This window comes from Ambystoma mexicanum, chromosome 4p, assembly GCF_040938575.1.
Source record: "Ambystoma mexicanum isolate Mex_15411 chromosome 4p, UKY_AmexF1_1, whole genome shotgun sequence".
NCBI classification, from domain to species: Eukaryota; Metazoa; Chordata; class Amphibia; order Caudata; family Ambystomatidae; genus Ambystoma; species Ambystoma mexicanum.
The window spans coordinates 352,358,505-352,373,465 of NC_090927.1; the positions used below are offsets into that span (position 1 = coordinate 352,358,505).

Consider the following 14,961-nt stretch of genomic DNA (forward strand, 5'->3'; position numbering starts at 1 on the left):
CTGCCAGGTCAGACCTGGCTGGCGGAAAGGCACCCGGCCCGCAAACGTGTGCTCTGCCGGTCCGGTAACAAGGGTGCCAGTAAGCCTACCGGTGTTACCGGACTGGCAGGGTTGTAATGAGATCCACTGTGTTGCACAACCTGGTTGGGGGCCACGCCCGTTGGCCCCACCCCCTCCTTCTCAAAACCCCACCCCTCCTTAGAAGTGACGGTTCCCTCAATAAATGTTTTCCATTTCCAGCACTGCTGTCCGCAACTACAACCATTGAGGGTACATTATTTCTGTTGATATGTTGATATGTTCAGATCTTTCTGCAAGAGAATATTAGCAGGTCAACAACCGCCTTTAATAATTTCAACACTTAGATAGCTTTCTGTAATTTTTGGTTCACAATAGAAAATAACACCTCAGTTTGCATGCCATGTAAAGGACATTTCTACTTTTTCTTTGTATGGTTTTGTTACATGAATTGTATGAATTCGTTTTTTTCCTCTTTCTACTGTTATCTTATTTTGCATTTATATAGCGCCTTATATACCATTGGTATGGTCTGAAGGCGCTGGTAGGTTGAACGCCCTTGGGAACCGAAGTTCAGGTCAGTAGAGAGAGTAGGGGGGAGTCAAAAAGTGCGTGTGCGCACCATGTATGTGTGCAGCTGGTGCGAAAACAAGTGGTAGCTGCTTCTTAGCTGTAGGTGTGGTGGTTGAGAGATCAGGAGTATGTGTTCGCTCTGGTCGGCTTTATCCGGAACGAGTGTGGCTGCGTTAGGCCTGAGAAGAACGCCTGGCTGGGTGGTGAGAAACCATCAATGTTTACTTAGAGTGATGTGGAGTAAGCGGGAGATGTAGATATGAGAACAGTTATACCGAATGGTGTCATAGTATCTCTGTGTTCTAGATGAGTGGTGGTGTAAGGGAGAGAGTAAGCGTGGGGTGTGGCGTGATGTATGTTTTCAAGAGTTTCCTTCATTCCAAGGCATGTTAAGTATCGTCCGTTGCACATAATCGTCCGTTCCTCATACTCGACCGCTCCACACATTCGTCCAGTCCGCACCCTACGTTTGGTTCGCACCCTCGTCCAGACCGCACCCTCGTCCAGACCGCACACTTCGTCAGGTCTAGACACTTGTCGAGACTATATGCTCGTGTAGTTTATCCACTCGTCCAGTCTACATACTGGTCGAGGTAGGACACTCGTTCAGTCCATAATCAGTCGTGCGCTCCCCACACTCATGCGCTCCCCACACTCATGCGTTCCCCACACTCATCCGCTCTCAAAATCATCCGCTCTCAAAGTCATCCGCTCACCACTCTCGTCCGCTCTCCACTCTCGTCCGCTCTCCACTCTCAAACCGCTCTCCGCACACTCACCCGATCTCCACTCTCACCCGATCTCCACTCTTACCCGATCTCCACTCTTACCCGATCTCCACTCTCACCCGATCTCCGCTCTCACCCGATCTCTGCTCTCACCCGATCTCCATACTTATCCACTCTCCATAGTCCTCCGCTCTCCACAGTCCTACGCTCTCTAGAGTTCTCCGCTCTCCACAGTCCTCCGCTCTCCACAGTCCTCCGCTCTCCACAGTCCTCCGCTCTTTTCGGTTCCTCATACTAAGCCACTCTATACACTCAATCGTTTTCCGCACTCAACCGTACTCCGCGCTCAACCGCGCTCATCCGCTCCCCACAACTCGTCCGCTCACACACACTCATGCGCTCACCACACTCATGCACTCTCCGCACTCCCTACACTCATCTGCTCCCCACACTCATCCGCTCCCCACACTCATCCGCTCTCCACACTCATCCGCTCCCCATGCTCATCCGCTCCCCACGCTCATCCGCTCTCCACGCTCATCCGCTCTCCACGCTCATCCTCTCTTCACACTCACCCGCTCAACCACACTCACCCGCTCAACCACACTCACCCGCTCAACCACACTCACCACACTCACCACACTCACCACACTCACCACACTCGCCTGCTCTCTACACTCACCCACTTTCCACACTCATCCTTACTACGCTCTCGCTCTCATCTGCACTACGCTCTTGCTCTCATCTACAATACGCTCTCGCTCTCATCAGCTCTCATCCGTTCTCATCCACTCTCATCCGCTATCATCCGCTCTCCACTCTCCTCCGCTCTCCACTCTCCTCCGCTCTCCACTCTCATCCGTTCTCCACACTCATCCGCTCTCCACACTCATCCGCTCTCTACACTCATCCTCTCTCCACACTCATCCGCTCTCCACACTCATCCGCTCTCCACACTCATCCGCTCTCCACACTCATCCGCTCTCCACACTCATCCGCTCTCCACACTCATCCGCTCTCCACATACACCCGCTCTCCATACTCATCCGCTCCCACACTCAACCGCTTTCCACACTCAACCGCTTTCCACACTCAACCGCTTTCCACAACTCATCTGCTCTCCAGTCACATCCTCATGCTTCCGTTTAGTGTAATTGTCTGTTCTGTACGCTTCATCCATTCTAACTGTTTCATTTATGTCATTCACTGTATTCCCTTCTCATTCATTATGTCGTTTTGATCGGTTCAGATTTCCTGAGTTTCTCAATGATTTATTCGTATTTTCTGTTTCATTGTTTTGATCTACTTTACTCGTTTAAGCCTGCTTGTCTTTCTAGTTTACATTCGAGTTTATTTAGCTGTCATTCTCGCTTCAGGTAGTTTGATGGGTCTGGATATTAATGTTGCCATCCTCTTCCTCCTTCTCCCTCATACCTGACTGCTATCCAGGCATGTTGCTCCACCAATGATATCTGCCTTAATGCCAGTAAGATAGAGATGCTTCTCATTGGGACGCCTGCTCCTTGTTTCCCCTCCAATCTCTGGCCAGACTCCTTGGGTGCTCTCCCTTCAGCCACCTGTGAGGCTAAAAACCTTGGAATCATCTTTGACTCCTCTCTCTATTTCTCGAAGCTAGACTTCTGCAAAAGCCTCTTCCTCAATCTGCCTCTTTCCTCCCTTCGTCCCCCCTCAACTAATCCAGAATGGGACTGCGCGACTTAACCGTGGCCTCAAGTCCAGGGACCGCATATCTGACGCCCCAAAATGTCTTCACTGGCTCCCGGTGACCGCAAGGATCAAATTGAAGAACCTTTGCATTATCCACAAGGCTGTCTGTGCCTCTTTGCATCCCCCATTCCCTCCCTAAATACCTCACGGCCAGATTCCTTCAGTCCTGTGGCTCCAACTCTATGCAGGTCAAATGTGTCTCCAAGCAGAGAGTGGGAGGCAGATCCCTTTCCTCTGCTGGCTCCTCCCTCTGGAACGGCCTCACTCCCCCTCTCAAACTTGAGCCGGATCTCCTTAAATTCTGGAAACCTGTAAAGACTTTCCTTTTCTCCTCTTCTTTCCCTCTCCCCTTCCTGTACTAACTCTCCTTCTGCTAACTGGTGCCTAGTCCAGTCAGAGTCATACAGGGGCCAGACCACCCCCCAACAAGTCTCCTCAGCATCCTTTGCCAGCACTTGCCCTCAGGCTCCCTTTCCCGGACTAGCCCAACTTGGTCCTCCCTGTCCACTGCACTCATCCTCCATTTCAAGCTTTTCCCCTGGCACTTGCCACCTTGACCCGCCTTGCATTTGCCCGCCTCCCTTCCCTGGGGGCACCCTACTCCTGCACTTCTCCCTCTATCCCCCTTCCCCCTTGCACTTACCACCTTGTCAAGCACTTGCACGGTAGGATTGTCACAAGGCAATATAACCGTTTTTGTTGTTCTACTTTGTGTTTCCCATGTCCCCCACACCACCATCTGGTCTTTTGGCACCTGGAAACACCTGTGTATAGGCACCATACAAATGTCCAATAAATAAATAAAATAAAGGTATTATTTTATGATCTTTTTACGATGTTATCTCTTTTTCTATTGGAATATGTGAAAAGTTTCTAGTGACGGCTGACGTAGCCAGGATTCAAACAGAGATCCTTAAAGGATGTGGCACTGAGCACTTAATCACTCAGGTATCAGATCAGGATGTCTTTGAAAATGCTTGGTTAAGATTGGACTCTGCAGGAAATCATGAATATTCATGTAAAGCTTTTAGTTTTAAAAGGTGTCCACCTTTTATTTTTATTTATTTATTGGTCACTTATTAGGCGCTTATGCAATTAGTAAAACAGTTTCAAAGCACCCACAGGGCAAACAGGGTGGGACAGGGGAAGACAATGAATTACAGAAGGATAAACAAATGCATTAATAGTACAAACAAATAATGAGAATAAAGGGAAGGGGAACAAACCTACTATGCCTTGTGAGTGTTCAGAACTTGCACGTGCAGAGGAGGGAGGGGGGAGGGAAAGGTGCTTGATGCTCACGGCGAAATGCTCAGGGTAAGTGCTAAGAGGAGAGGAACGTAAGTGCAACCACCAATGAGTGGGTGAGCCAAGTAAGTGCAGTAGAAAGACAGCAGCTGTCATGAGATATGTGGGGGATCAAGGCCCTGAGGACACATAAGGGCCCTGCACAACTGTCATGCTGCTGTAAGATTAGCTGGGAAGAGAGGAGGAGAAGGAGGAGGTAAAGAGAAAGGTCTTGAGGTTGTAGCTGTTCTAGCAACATTATAGGAATTGCTCCTCACCTGGGTTATTTTCTAGGTCTTTATGATTAACCTTCTGGGAGGCAAACATTGATGTGATGTGGAGGTGAGAACAACCCCCCATCGACCAACCACCCCTCACACACTCTGCCCCACCCCTGTCCCCTGGTGGGATCCCACAGTAAAGAAATGCCATTTCAACATTGATACCGCAGAGTGTGTGGGGGCACCATACATTTTTATGAGCATAAAACACAAGGATGCAAACAGTGGGCCTCATTACGAGATTGGCGGTAACCCCGTAACACTGAATCCGGCGCCTGACTTCCGGCACTGTTTCCGGACCGCCACACTTGTAATGAGGCCCAATGTCATTTCAGAGGTGATCTTAATGTATTTAATAAGAAACTAATTAGCTTCAAGCCATTATATATATAATAATGGCTTTTCTTGCGAGACTAAATCAAGTATGCAGCTACCAGAAATAAGTTTCCAAGAATTCCATAAACAGACATTTTGCATGCGCCAATATTGGAATAAATCCCCACTCTGACGTTCTTTTTTATATTTTATCCATTTAGTTTTTGTACCTGGACAATATATGCTACAACAGTGTCGAGCCTGCTCTACGTGAAGATTAAGAGGCCTGATATTCCACGGCCCTATAAGGTAATTGTGTGATATGAGTAACCCCTTGAATAAGAGTGTCCAGAAATCTTCTGTTTATTGAGTGTTATTGAGCATTGATCGTCCCTTTGTTCTCATGAAGATCAAGTCCCTTATCAGTAACATGGGTGTCACCCATGACTGGGAGTGTGTTTGCGCACTTTCTGCTGCCTTCACGCTCAGAATGGCGAACTCAGCGCCTTACACTCTCATATGCCCTCCTGCCCTTTCCCAGCCAATGCTTAGCTCCAGGGAATGAGGGAGTGGAGGCGAAAGACTCCCTGACGCATAACTCCTTTTGTTAAAAAAAAACGAACAACAACAATGGAAGATAGTATTCAGTACAGCTCCCAGTCCCTGAGTGGCGAGTGTGCATCTGGGAGGCCTATTGCATTCAGCATTGCTTGTTTCATATATGTGATTGCGGCTTACATTTCTTCTGTCTACTCGAAGCCGTGGTTGCTTCTCAACTGTTGAAAGTTCTGGTGGAGGAATTTAGAATGAATTTAGCGTAATAGTGCAAAGAAAATGGTGTTGCCATGTTTCCCACCGAACTTCGAAAGCTGATGCATTACAACATTTCAGCATAATATTCCCATGTACGTCAATAAAAGGCATCAAAACATGCATTTTGTGTGAAATAGTCTGTAAGCCCAATGACGACTTAAGGTGGTCTCTGTTCATTTCTAAATGGAGAAAGCAGGTCGGCTCATGCTTGGGCTTTATACTTTCACCAGAAATGCGGTAACCCAAGTAATGTTATTTCTCGAGGCAAGAATGACACTTTTCTTGGGGGATTTTTAAACCTGTTGCATTACTGCATTCCAGTACTTGCTCTAGGTTTATACTGTACTGCTGTTCTATGTTTCCAAATAGCAGTACAGCATCTTGGAAGTAAGCCAGGTTTGGCTATACGTCAATAGCGCCACGGTACCCCTGCCTGGGTAAACGTGTGCTCAGTAAATACAGCTGTTATGTCATGTTATGGAGTAGGTGATGCATCCTTCTCTGAAATACAGATGCTGTTTGTGAGAGGCCAAAAGATATCCCAATGAACCGAAATACTAACATTGGTGTGATAAGTGGAGTTCATGGTTTGGATGGTTCATGTAACTTAATCTGATGGTATGTTTTGCGCATATCCAATTCTGTAAAATGATTTGCTTGAAGTTGTGTTCTATTTGTATGGATACAGGTCCCTTACAATTCATGTGTCTCTTTAGGCTTATCTGCCTATTCCCACAGTCTCTGCCACTTTACAGAGCCCCTGGAGCTTCTGCAGTTATCAGAGTACCTTATTTCGTGGTCCATGGTGTTCCTGGGGCCTCCCGTGCACTTGTCGTCTGCGGCGGGGCTTCCTCTGCTTCCTTTGGTCGGTTGGTGGCTCTGCTGTGCCTGCTTCCTGTTTGTCAGCCTGGGACCGCTCCTCTGCAGTTGCCGACTTTCGGGGGTGCCAGGAGCATTTTCCCTGCTGCTCACTGTGCTGTCCCTGCACACTGGACCAGCTTCACAGCAACCTCCTTCTGTCTTGGCTCCCTGGTCGGCCTTTCTTCTTCCTGAAGCGAACTCCATCTCATGGAGCATCAAGGGCAGGCTTGACACCTGGTCAAGTCATTCTTTGCTTTTAATCCAGCCTCTTCCAATCAGCTGTTCAGAACCAATAGAATGGGCAACATGGTTCTGATTGGTACTTATCATTGCTCCATGCCTCCTCTGTCTCTCAGTACTGATTGAATTCTGATCTTGTAACTCACTAGGGATCCTCCTCGTCTCAGTACTCTCTAGTTCGGTTTCACAGAGATACATGGCATAGGAGCGTGGGATGGAGAGGGAGCAGGTGAAGGAGAGGTGGAGCATTATAGTGATGCCACGTTCTCACAATATGGTCGTCAATGGTCCCAAAGGGGGATTCCCCTCCCATGAGATCCACTCGCTGAGTACCACCCACAGGGGAACTATCGGGTAGCAGCCTCACCTCCATGGCCTCATGCGAGGGGACTCCCCCTTCAGAAGCAGTGATGACATCCTGGGATATGCCACATTCCCTATTACTCTGTGTTTTTAGTTTCTCTTGATGCTGGTCAAATGAAGTATGGTGTGTTCACCATAATAACTATTCATTTTTAACGATGTGTATCTATGTGACTAATGCCAATACATTCCTTTGATGTCGCTACATGTTTTTCAAAAGCCTTTGTATTGTTAAGCAGTTTATCTTAATTGAGTATAATCATTTTCTAGACTCTTCTACTAAATACTATTTATTATTTTACCGTAGGTCTCAGCTTCCTACCCTTTATCAAACACTCATGTTCAACTTCTCGTAACCATTCTGGGCAAATCAAGTTATTTCTCTCACGTGTATATGGACTGACTATTGCAATTTGGAGATTATTATTTCCGCCCAGCCAAAAAATAGACTCTCACATATTTGAAACAATTTAATTTTAGAACAATGAGAATACACATTGATCCTCCTCCTCCCTCCATCCAATAGCAAACTGATGAAGGTTTTTATAATTAGGTTTAATTTCGAAGAGCCCCTTAATACATCTATTTCTCAAAGCCTAATTGCTTTGCAGTCGAATCTTACATCAATAAAAGCATCTACCCTTCAGTCTACGACATGATTGGATTCATTTTTGACCAAATTAACCTATTGATACATTTCAGAGGATTTTGTGCACTTTTCTTTTTTGTAGATTGGAAGTATTTGAAGCAAAAATAATATTGGCTGCAGGGTATTGATTGTAAACAGATTTCCTTTTATATGGTACTGATATGTGCAGTTTCCCATTTAACCAAAACATTTTTAATTTTTTGTATCAGCTTTACATAATTGATCTAAAAAAAAACTCGTGATTATAGGATATCTGTACACCTAAATATCTAACCTTACCCATGCTTGTCTTGCACTTGGCATTGGTTGAATGCCAAACCATTTTCTTTTGGTTTTCATTACTTATTTTGAAGACCAACACCTCTGAATATGTCTAACTCATTTCTTCTTTCTCTCCATGTGCCTCATCTTTTTCACTGCAATGCAGAATGCCTGTCTTCATCTTCCACACTGTTAACTACAAAAAACACCCACACGTACAGTTAAAGGTCATCTCTGCATCTAAAGGTTTTACTGAACATGGTATTTTAAATTGATGAGTTACCTCTGTTGCACTTTTGTGTCAACTGTTTTATGTCTTTTCCACAGAGAGAACCCTGTTGTTGTTCCCCTATTCATTTCAGTAGAACTTCACTTATGCTGAAGGGAAAGCTCTTTGAAAAGACCTTTATGTTGATATTTATCAGTGAAAATGTCTCATAAGAAGCATATGTTCCTACAAACTTCACCTTCACCTTCTCAGACAAGGCTACCAATTTTAGCATTTGTGATTGCTTGGGAGATGTATTCTTTCTTATTGCAAGGTTAAAGGGCCTGGTCAGCATATGTTCAAAAGTTCAGAAATGTAAAAGAAAACTCTCCTTTTAGACTATATGAGCCCACTGCTAGGTCATTCTTTAGATTTGTAAGTCCTTTCTTTTTATCAAGCGATTTAATATCGGCTCCTTCTTGCCCATTTATCCGAGATATTTTTTGCAATGACACAAATCATATTATGTTTCCATGTTTCAATACTATATCACTCATATTTAAATTTTTTGCATGCCGCTATAATTTCTTTGTTGGCTTCAGCTCATTCTCAAGTTACCTCTTTTAGTAAGCTGTCCTTCTTTGCGTTTAGCTATTCATTCTAATGCTAAGCAATGTGCAACTCTTATCATATTTTAATAGATGTTACATATAGCTTTTAAAATATATTATATATCATACATGTTTCTAATGTTATCTTATTTAACATTAATTTGAATAACAGAATTCTTGTGGAAAAATTGGGAATGGCTCTGTTGAGATCTGTGAAGCTTTTCAAATTTGACAACTTCGCCCATATGTGGCTTTCATTTTTATTGCCACCCCTGTAAATTAGGAATTGATGTAATCACTAACAATTTCATAATTGCCATTATTTACTTGACATTTCTTTATCTAGTTCTTAAATGAACAAAATCATGATCTTACAGTAAAGCTCCAATGTCTACCTCCTCTCATCCTGAACATTCCCCTTATTTACTCCCACCACTGGGGTGTGAGCTGAGGTATGAATTAACCCAATGTTGGCTTTAGACTCTACACTTTCGAGGGTCTCTAGCTCATTTAGCCTGCATCTAATCAATGTACCATGGACCGATTTATCTGTAAAAAATGTCATGTATTGTTGAATATACATAAATGATGGATAATATTTGTAGTATTATTTCGGACGCGCTAATTTCGCTACTCCTGATGCTTTATTCCCCCAGTCCCACAGTTGAGCTTTTTTCCTCATAATTATTATTTGAATCATTAATGGATCCATATGGTTCCAGGCAAATTCAATTTCATTGAAAAATGTTTCAGTGAATTTCCTAAACTGCTCCAGTTGATGATTGGAACCCATGCAGTGCCCTCCTCTTAGAATTTCAGGGAGCATATTTACTTCTGTCAACATGATCCTGAGACAAAAATACCCCTTTCTTATATTTGCTTCCGTAGATAGCGATATCATCCTCAATTCGATCTTAATCAGGCATAGGGGGGTAGATTTGGCAACGCCCAAGCAATTTGTCCAATAATGCCCTTCTAACCTATTTAACCATGAGCTTGTGTTACTCATCGTGGCCTCCAACCCATAGGTCACCACTGGCATAAACCTTTGTTTATATAAAGTTATTGATGGTAAAATGGATAAATCACCAACCCATTTGTGGCATGCATTTAATCTAGCCTCCAGAATATGCACACTACTTAACCTACTTTCCAGTCTGTTTTTTCAATATGTTTCTCGTGTAGTATCACTCCCAGATACCTACATTCCATCACTGGTTTCAATATATATGAGTTGCAGACTCATGTGTAGTTTTGTCTTGTCATGGTATTACCAAACAACATGATTTTAGTTTCGGAGAGTTTAATTTGAAGATGGAATTCTTCAAAATGCGACTCATGGCACTTAAGGACAATTGGAGACCCTTCTGTGCGTGGCCCATTAAAATAATGGCTGCATCTGCATATGACATCCAGGTCACATGCTCGTTCCCTATTTTAGGAGATAACAACTTCATCTACTGTAAATAGCTTTGGAAATGAAATAGAAACGGGGCGAGCATATAGCCTTGTTTCAATCCTCTGTGTGTGCTGATCTCTCTGGATAGTGGCCTTCCTGGTCTAGCCTGATTTTAACCCTAATATTTGAATGTAATTGAATATGACATTTAAGCATCTAAGATCCACTTAGTTAGCATCTAATTTTCCCCATTGTCAGTCCCTACACACTTGATCGAAGGCCGCTGAGTAGTCAGTGACGGCTACAAAGAGCAGTTGTCTGTTGGTCATTTGTGCTGTTTTACATAGAGGGGTCGATTCATGGAGAAAGCATGCGCCGAAAATCCCAGCGCAAGCAGGCGCAAGGTAGCGCAAGCGTGAGAAACCCAGCGCATGCGCACGCGTGCGATTCAAGGAAGACGCTACGCGTGTTTCCCGCTGTCCGTGCGCCAAATCCTGCCATGGCGCACGCGGGCACACACAGCGTGCGCTACACGCACAGCAAAAGCGCACATAGCGCGGCGCACACAACCAAAGTGGGCGGAACAGTGGGCATAACATGCGGAATGGGGGATAACGCGTGAAAAAGAAGGCGTAACTGGGGAAGTACTGCAGGGAACTACACTGAACGCCCACACGCACGCGAACAACCCGTATTCATGGATTTGAATACGGGAAACCCGCGCACGGCAAAAGACGAACACAGGCGTCAACGCGTCCGCCACACGAAGGCAGGCGGAAGCGTCCCCGCTCACAGTATAAAAGTGCACGCAAACAACAAACACGTATATACAGCTACGATGAATGCCCCATTTGTCGCAGCACTGATCGTGGGACACCACAGGAGGAGGAGAATAGCCAGGGCACGCATTTTCGCACCACGGACAAGCCTTTTTGGGATGCCTGACGACCAGGTCTACGGCAGGTATAAGTTTCCACCCCATATCATCCTAGACATGGTCAGGGAGTAGGAAGATGACCTTACATCCCCCACCCTTTGCTCCCAAGCATTGAGCCCCTTGGAGAAGGTGCTCAATGTCCTGCATTTCTTGGCCACTGGGTCATTCCAGCAGACTACTGCCATAGTGGGGGGGTCTCACAGGCCACGCAGTCACGCTGCCTACACCAGGTACTGGCAATCATGACAGCGCGCCCCTCAGTCCGCAGGCACATATACATGGCCAGAACACCCGCAGAAAGGCAGGCCGTTGTCCTAGATTTTTTCAGGGTGGCACACTTCCCCAAAGTGCTTGGTGCCATAGATTGCACCCATGTGGCCCTACGTCCACCTAGGGCCACTGAGCACATCTACCGAAACCGCAAGCACTGGCATTCCATCAATGTACAGGTGGTATGCGATGCAAAGGGAATCATCACCTCCGTCTATGCAAACTACCCTGGCTCCACCCATGACAGTTTCATATACAGAATGTCCGCCCTGAGCCGGGCCCTGGAAGCTGGGCAGCATGGCGACACATGGCTCCTAGGTGAGTACAAATGCCCTTGCACATGCATGCATGTCACACACACACACACACAAATACACAAACCCCAATAATCACAACCATTTACACCTCCCCAGGGGACAGTGCCTACCCTCTGAGCAACCACATGATTACGCCAATCCGGAACCCCACCACACCACCCCAACGCCGCCCATATTGCAACCAGGGCCATAGTGGAGCGCACATTCGGAGTGCTCAAGTCACGTTTCCGCTCCCTTGACCGCTCTGGCGGGCAGCTACTCTATGCACCCCCAGTAGTGTGCAGGATCATTGTGGCAGCATGTGTCCTGCACAATGTTGCAACACGGCAGGGCGTACCGGTGGACATGGTGGTGCCCCACATCCCCAACCACAGGCGCTGCCCATGGGAGGGGACAGGGCACGTGGCGAGGAAGCCTGGACCCAGCTTGTGGCCACATTTTTCAACTAAACTCCCACCCCTGCGGAGTGCACACAGGCCTGGCACATACCAGGTGACAATCGATGATGACAAAGAGACAGTCAACTGTCACAACCCTACCACCCTGAGATAGTTGCCATGGAAGTGCCACATTGTCTGCATCCCTAGCTACTTAAACACAAGCTATCCTGTGTGACCAAAAGGCACACATATGACATGACATGATATGGCATTTGTAACGTGCCTATACACAAGTATTTCAAGGTGCGACGAGGCAGGGAGGGGGGAACAAGGGAAGACAGACAACGATACTACTAGTCCAGGTGTCATTTAGATTGCGCAAGTGCAGGGGCAGGGGGAAGGGAAAAGTGCAAGGGGAAGGGGAGGTGGGGTGCAGTACAGGGTAAGTAGACTAAAAAACAAATAGATAGGCCAGCTGGTGGCAACTGCAAAGGTAAGTGCAGACAAGTGCTGTGAAGGGGGGGCTGTAGGGAAAGAGAGACAGTCCCCCCGCAGTGCAGGGGTTGCCAGGGAGGCAGTGCAAGTGGAGAGTGGCTGGACCAGGGACCGAGGTCGGTGAGAGTGGCCCAGTTGCAGATCCAGTGCAGTTCCAGTGAAGAACTTTGCAAGGGAGAGGGAGAGAGAAAGCAGAAGCAAAGAGGAAGGTCTTGAGGTGCTTCCGGAACCGGAGATGGTTCTCCTCAAGTTCCAGTGAGGCAGGAAGGCTCCAGAGGGAGGCCCCTGCCGCGGAGAGAGATCTACCACCAGCTAGTTGCTTTGAGAAGTGGATGACCCCGACATGGAAGGTGTGAATCACACACACCTGCAAAACAGGCCATGACCATCACTGTTATGTCACTCAAACCCTCCAAAACCACAACATGACATGGCAAGCAATACCCATACACCAACACAGTACCAATAAGGTACACATTGCCATGTCAAAAATGTACAGTGGCATCAGACAATGATGCCTGACATGGAATCAGATGAAATGACTGACCAACAACCTCCCACCCAAAATAAGTCATTCCCAAATGCATTACAAAAGTTGTAGACGTAACATAACAATGAATGCCTGTCTACATGCACATTGTGCATTGCAAAATCAACACTGCAGCTTCTGTGTGCTGTGTCCAACTCCTGCAACACACTGCTCAGCGCACAGCACAGTGAACAGCCATTGTGTGGGATGCACACCCTGAGCATCACATCTAAGCGACAAACCACATCAAAAAGCAAATTAGGCATGTACAGGATCCATAATTGGTCACAGAACATGTGCTGCAGGGACACAGTGGGCACCAGAAGGCAAACAGAGTGTACACGTGGATATGCAAGGGTGGTTGTACATGTAGTGCATCATAGTGCAAGTGTGTGGGTCAGTAAGGACATGCACTCAACATATGCATGTGCAATCAAGTGACCATCAGTGTCCTCTACACATCACATGTGAACATTCACCATGTGTACACCCCAGCATGTCAAACCACAACTATCCCCTCACACCTGAAAGGTAAACACAACACATGAACAGGCATTGATCAGCAGAACACAACATGTACATAGGATACCACAATTACAATGTCAGGTTTCCCATCACACTGCAGGGCAAAGCAACTATCAACAACAAACCCCCCCCCTCCCTCACAAATGACCATGACCCACTGAACAACTGCACCTGGGTCATGGAGCCTTCAACCCTGAATTTCACCTGGCCACAGGATCACCCTTCCCCTTCGTCACCATCTCCCACCTTGTGTGTAAAAAGGTGCCTGCACCCTCAGAGTCCACCCTCATTTGCAAAATCACAAAATCCAAGCCAGAAAAACGAACCAGAACACCCTCCAGTAGATGACTTGATGTAGCAGTACCTCACAAAGGCCAAGTACTACCACAATGATGTAACAACCAAGGTAGCACAGTAAAACAATGTCACAACAGGATGTGAACCATGTGTGGTACATAACATAGAATGATGCACCATGAACGGATGTGTACTGTCACAGGTCCCGTGTACAGGCGCAGGAGTGGCAGGAAACAACCACCTCCACCGTGTCCCGGGTGCCTGCAAGGTCAAACTCACACAGGCCTCTGAGACCCTGGTGGGGAAGGAGGGTCAGGGATATGCAGTCGGGACAGGTGTTGGCACACTGGATAACTGGAATGAGTGGCAGGAGAGGGGAGGAGGAATGACACATGAAAGTAGGGAATGCACGAAAATGTACTACCTGCATGAACACATACACAATCCGAACAAACCTGGACATCATTGTCATGGCCTTCTGTAGTCCAGGCTTAGGAGTGGCACGAACCAACCACCCCCTCTAGGGTTTTGGCGCCTGCAAGTTTGGGGCTCACACAGGCATGCGCAACCCCAGCGGGGAAAGAGGGTTAGGGAATGTTGCTTGGATAGGTACGGGTAGCAGGAACACCGGGTAGAGGGTACAGGTTTTAAAATTGGATAGGACTCCGGGTGATTAGGGGAAAACAAACATACCAAATTGAATTACACATTCATCCATGCATTATTGCACCCCCCAGCAAGCCTATGCAGAGCAGTTTGAAAGAAAAACAACAAGAAAATTAGCTCTGGTTTTGAGTGCTGGCCTCCTGCCTGCGCACTCTAAGGTCCGGTTACAGGAGCACTGCAATGCTGCAAAGAGAGCCACAGTTAATAATC

General features: G+C 46.6%; 1 protein-coding gene across 2 annotated transcripts in view; it reads left to right on the forward strand.

Moving 5' to 3' along the window:
- The window catches only part of LOC138453241 (b(0,+)-type amino acid transporter 1-like), a 434,104-nt gene that overhangs the window by 371,001 nt on the left and 48,142 nt on the right, over positions 1-14,961 (forward strand). For both annotated transcript variants that reach the window (XM_069605901.1, XM_069605899.1), the window contains exon 5: positions 5,152-5,239. In XM_069605901.1, the coding sequence (XP_069462002.1) occupies positions 5,152-5,239 (88 nt within the window). The remainder of the gene's footprint in view (positions 1-5,151; positions 5,240-14,961) is intronic.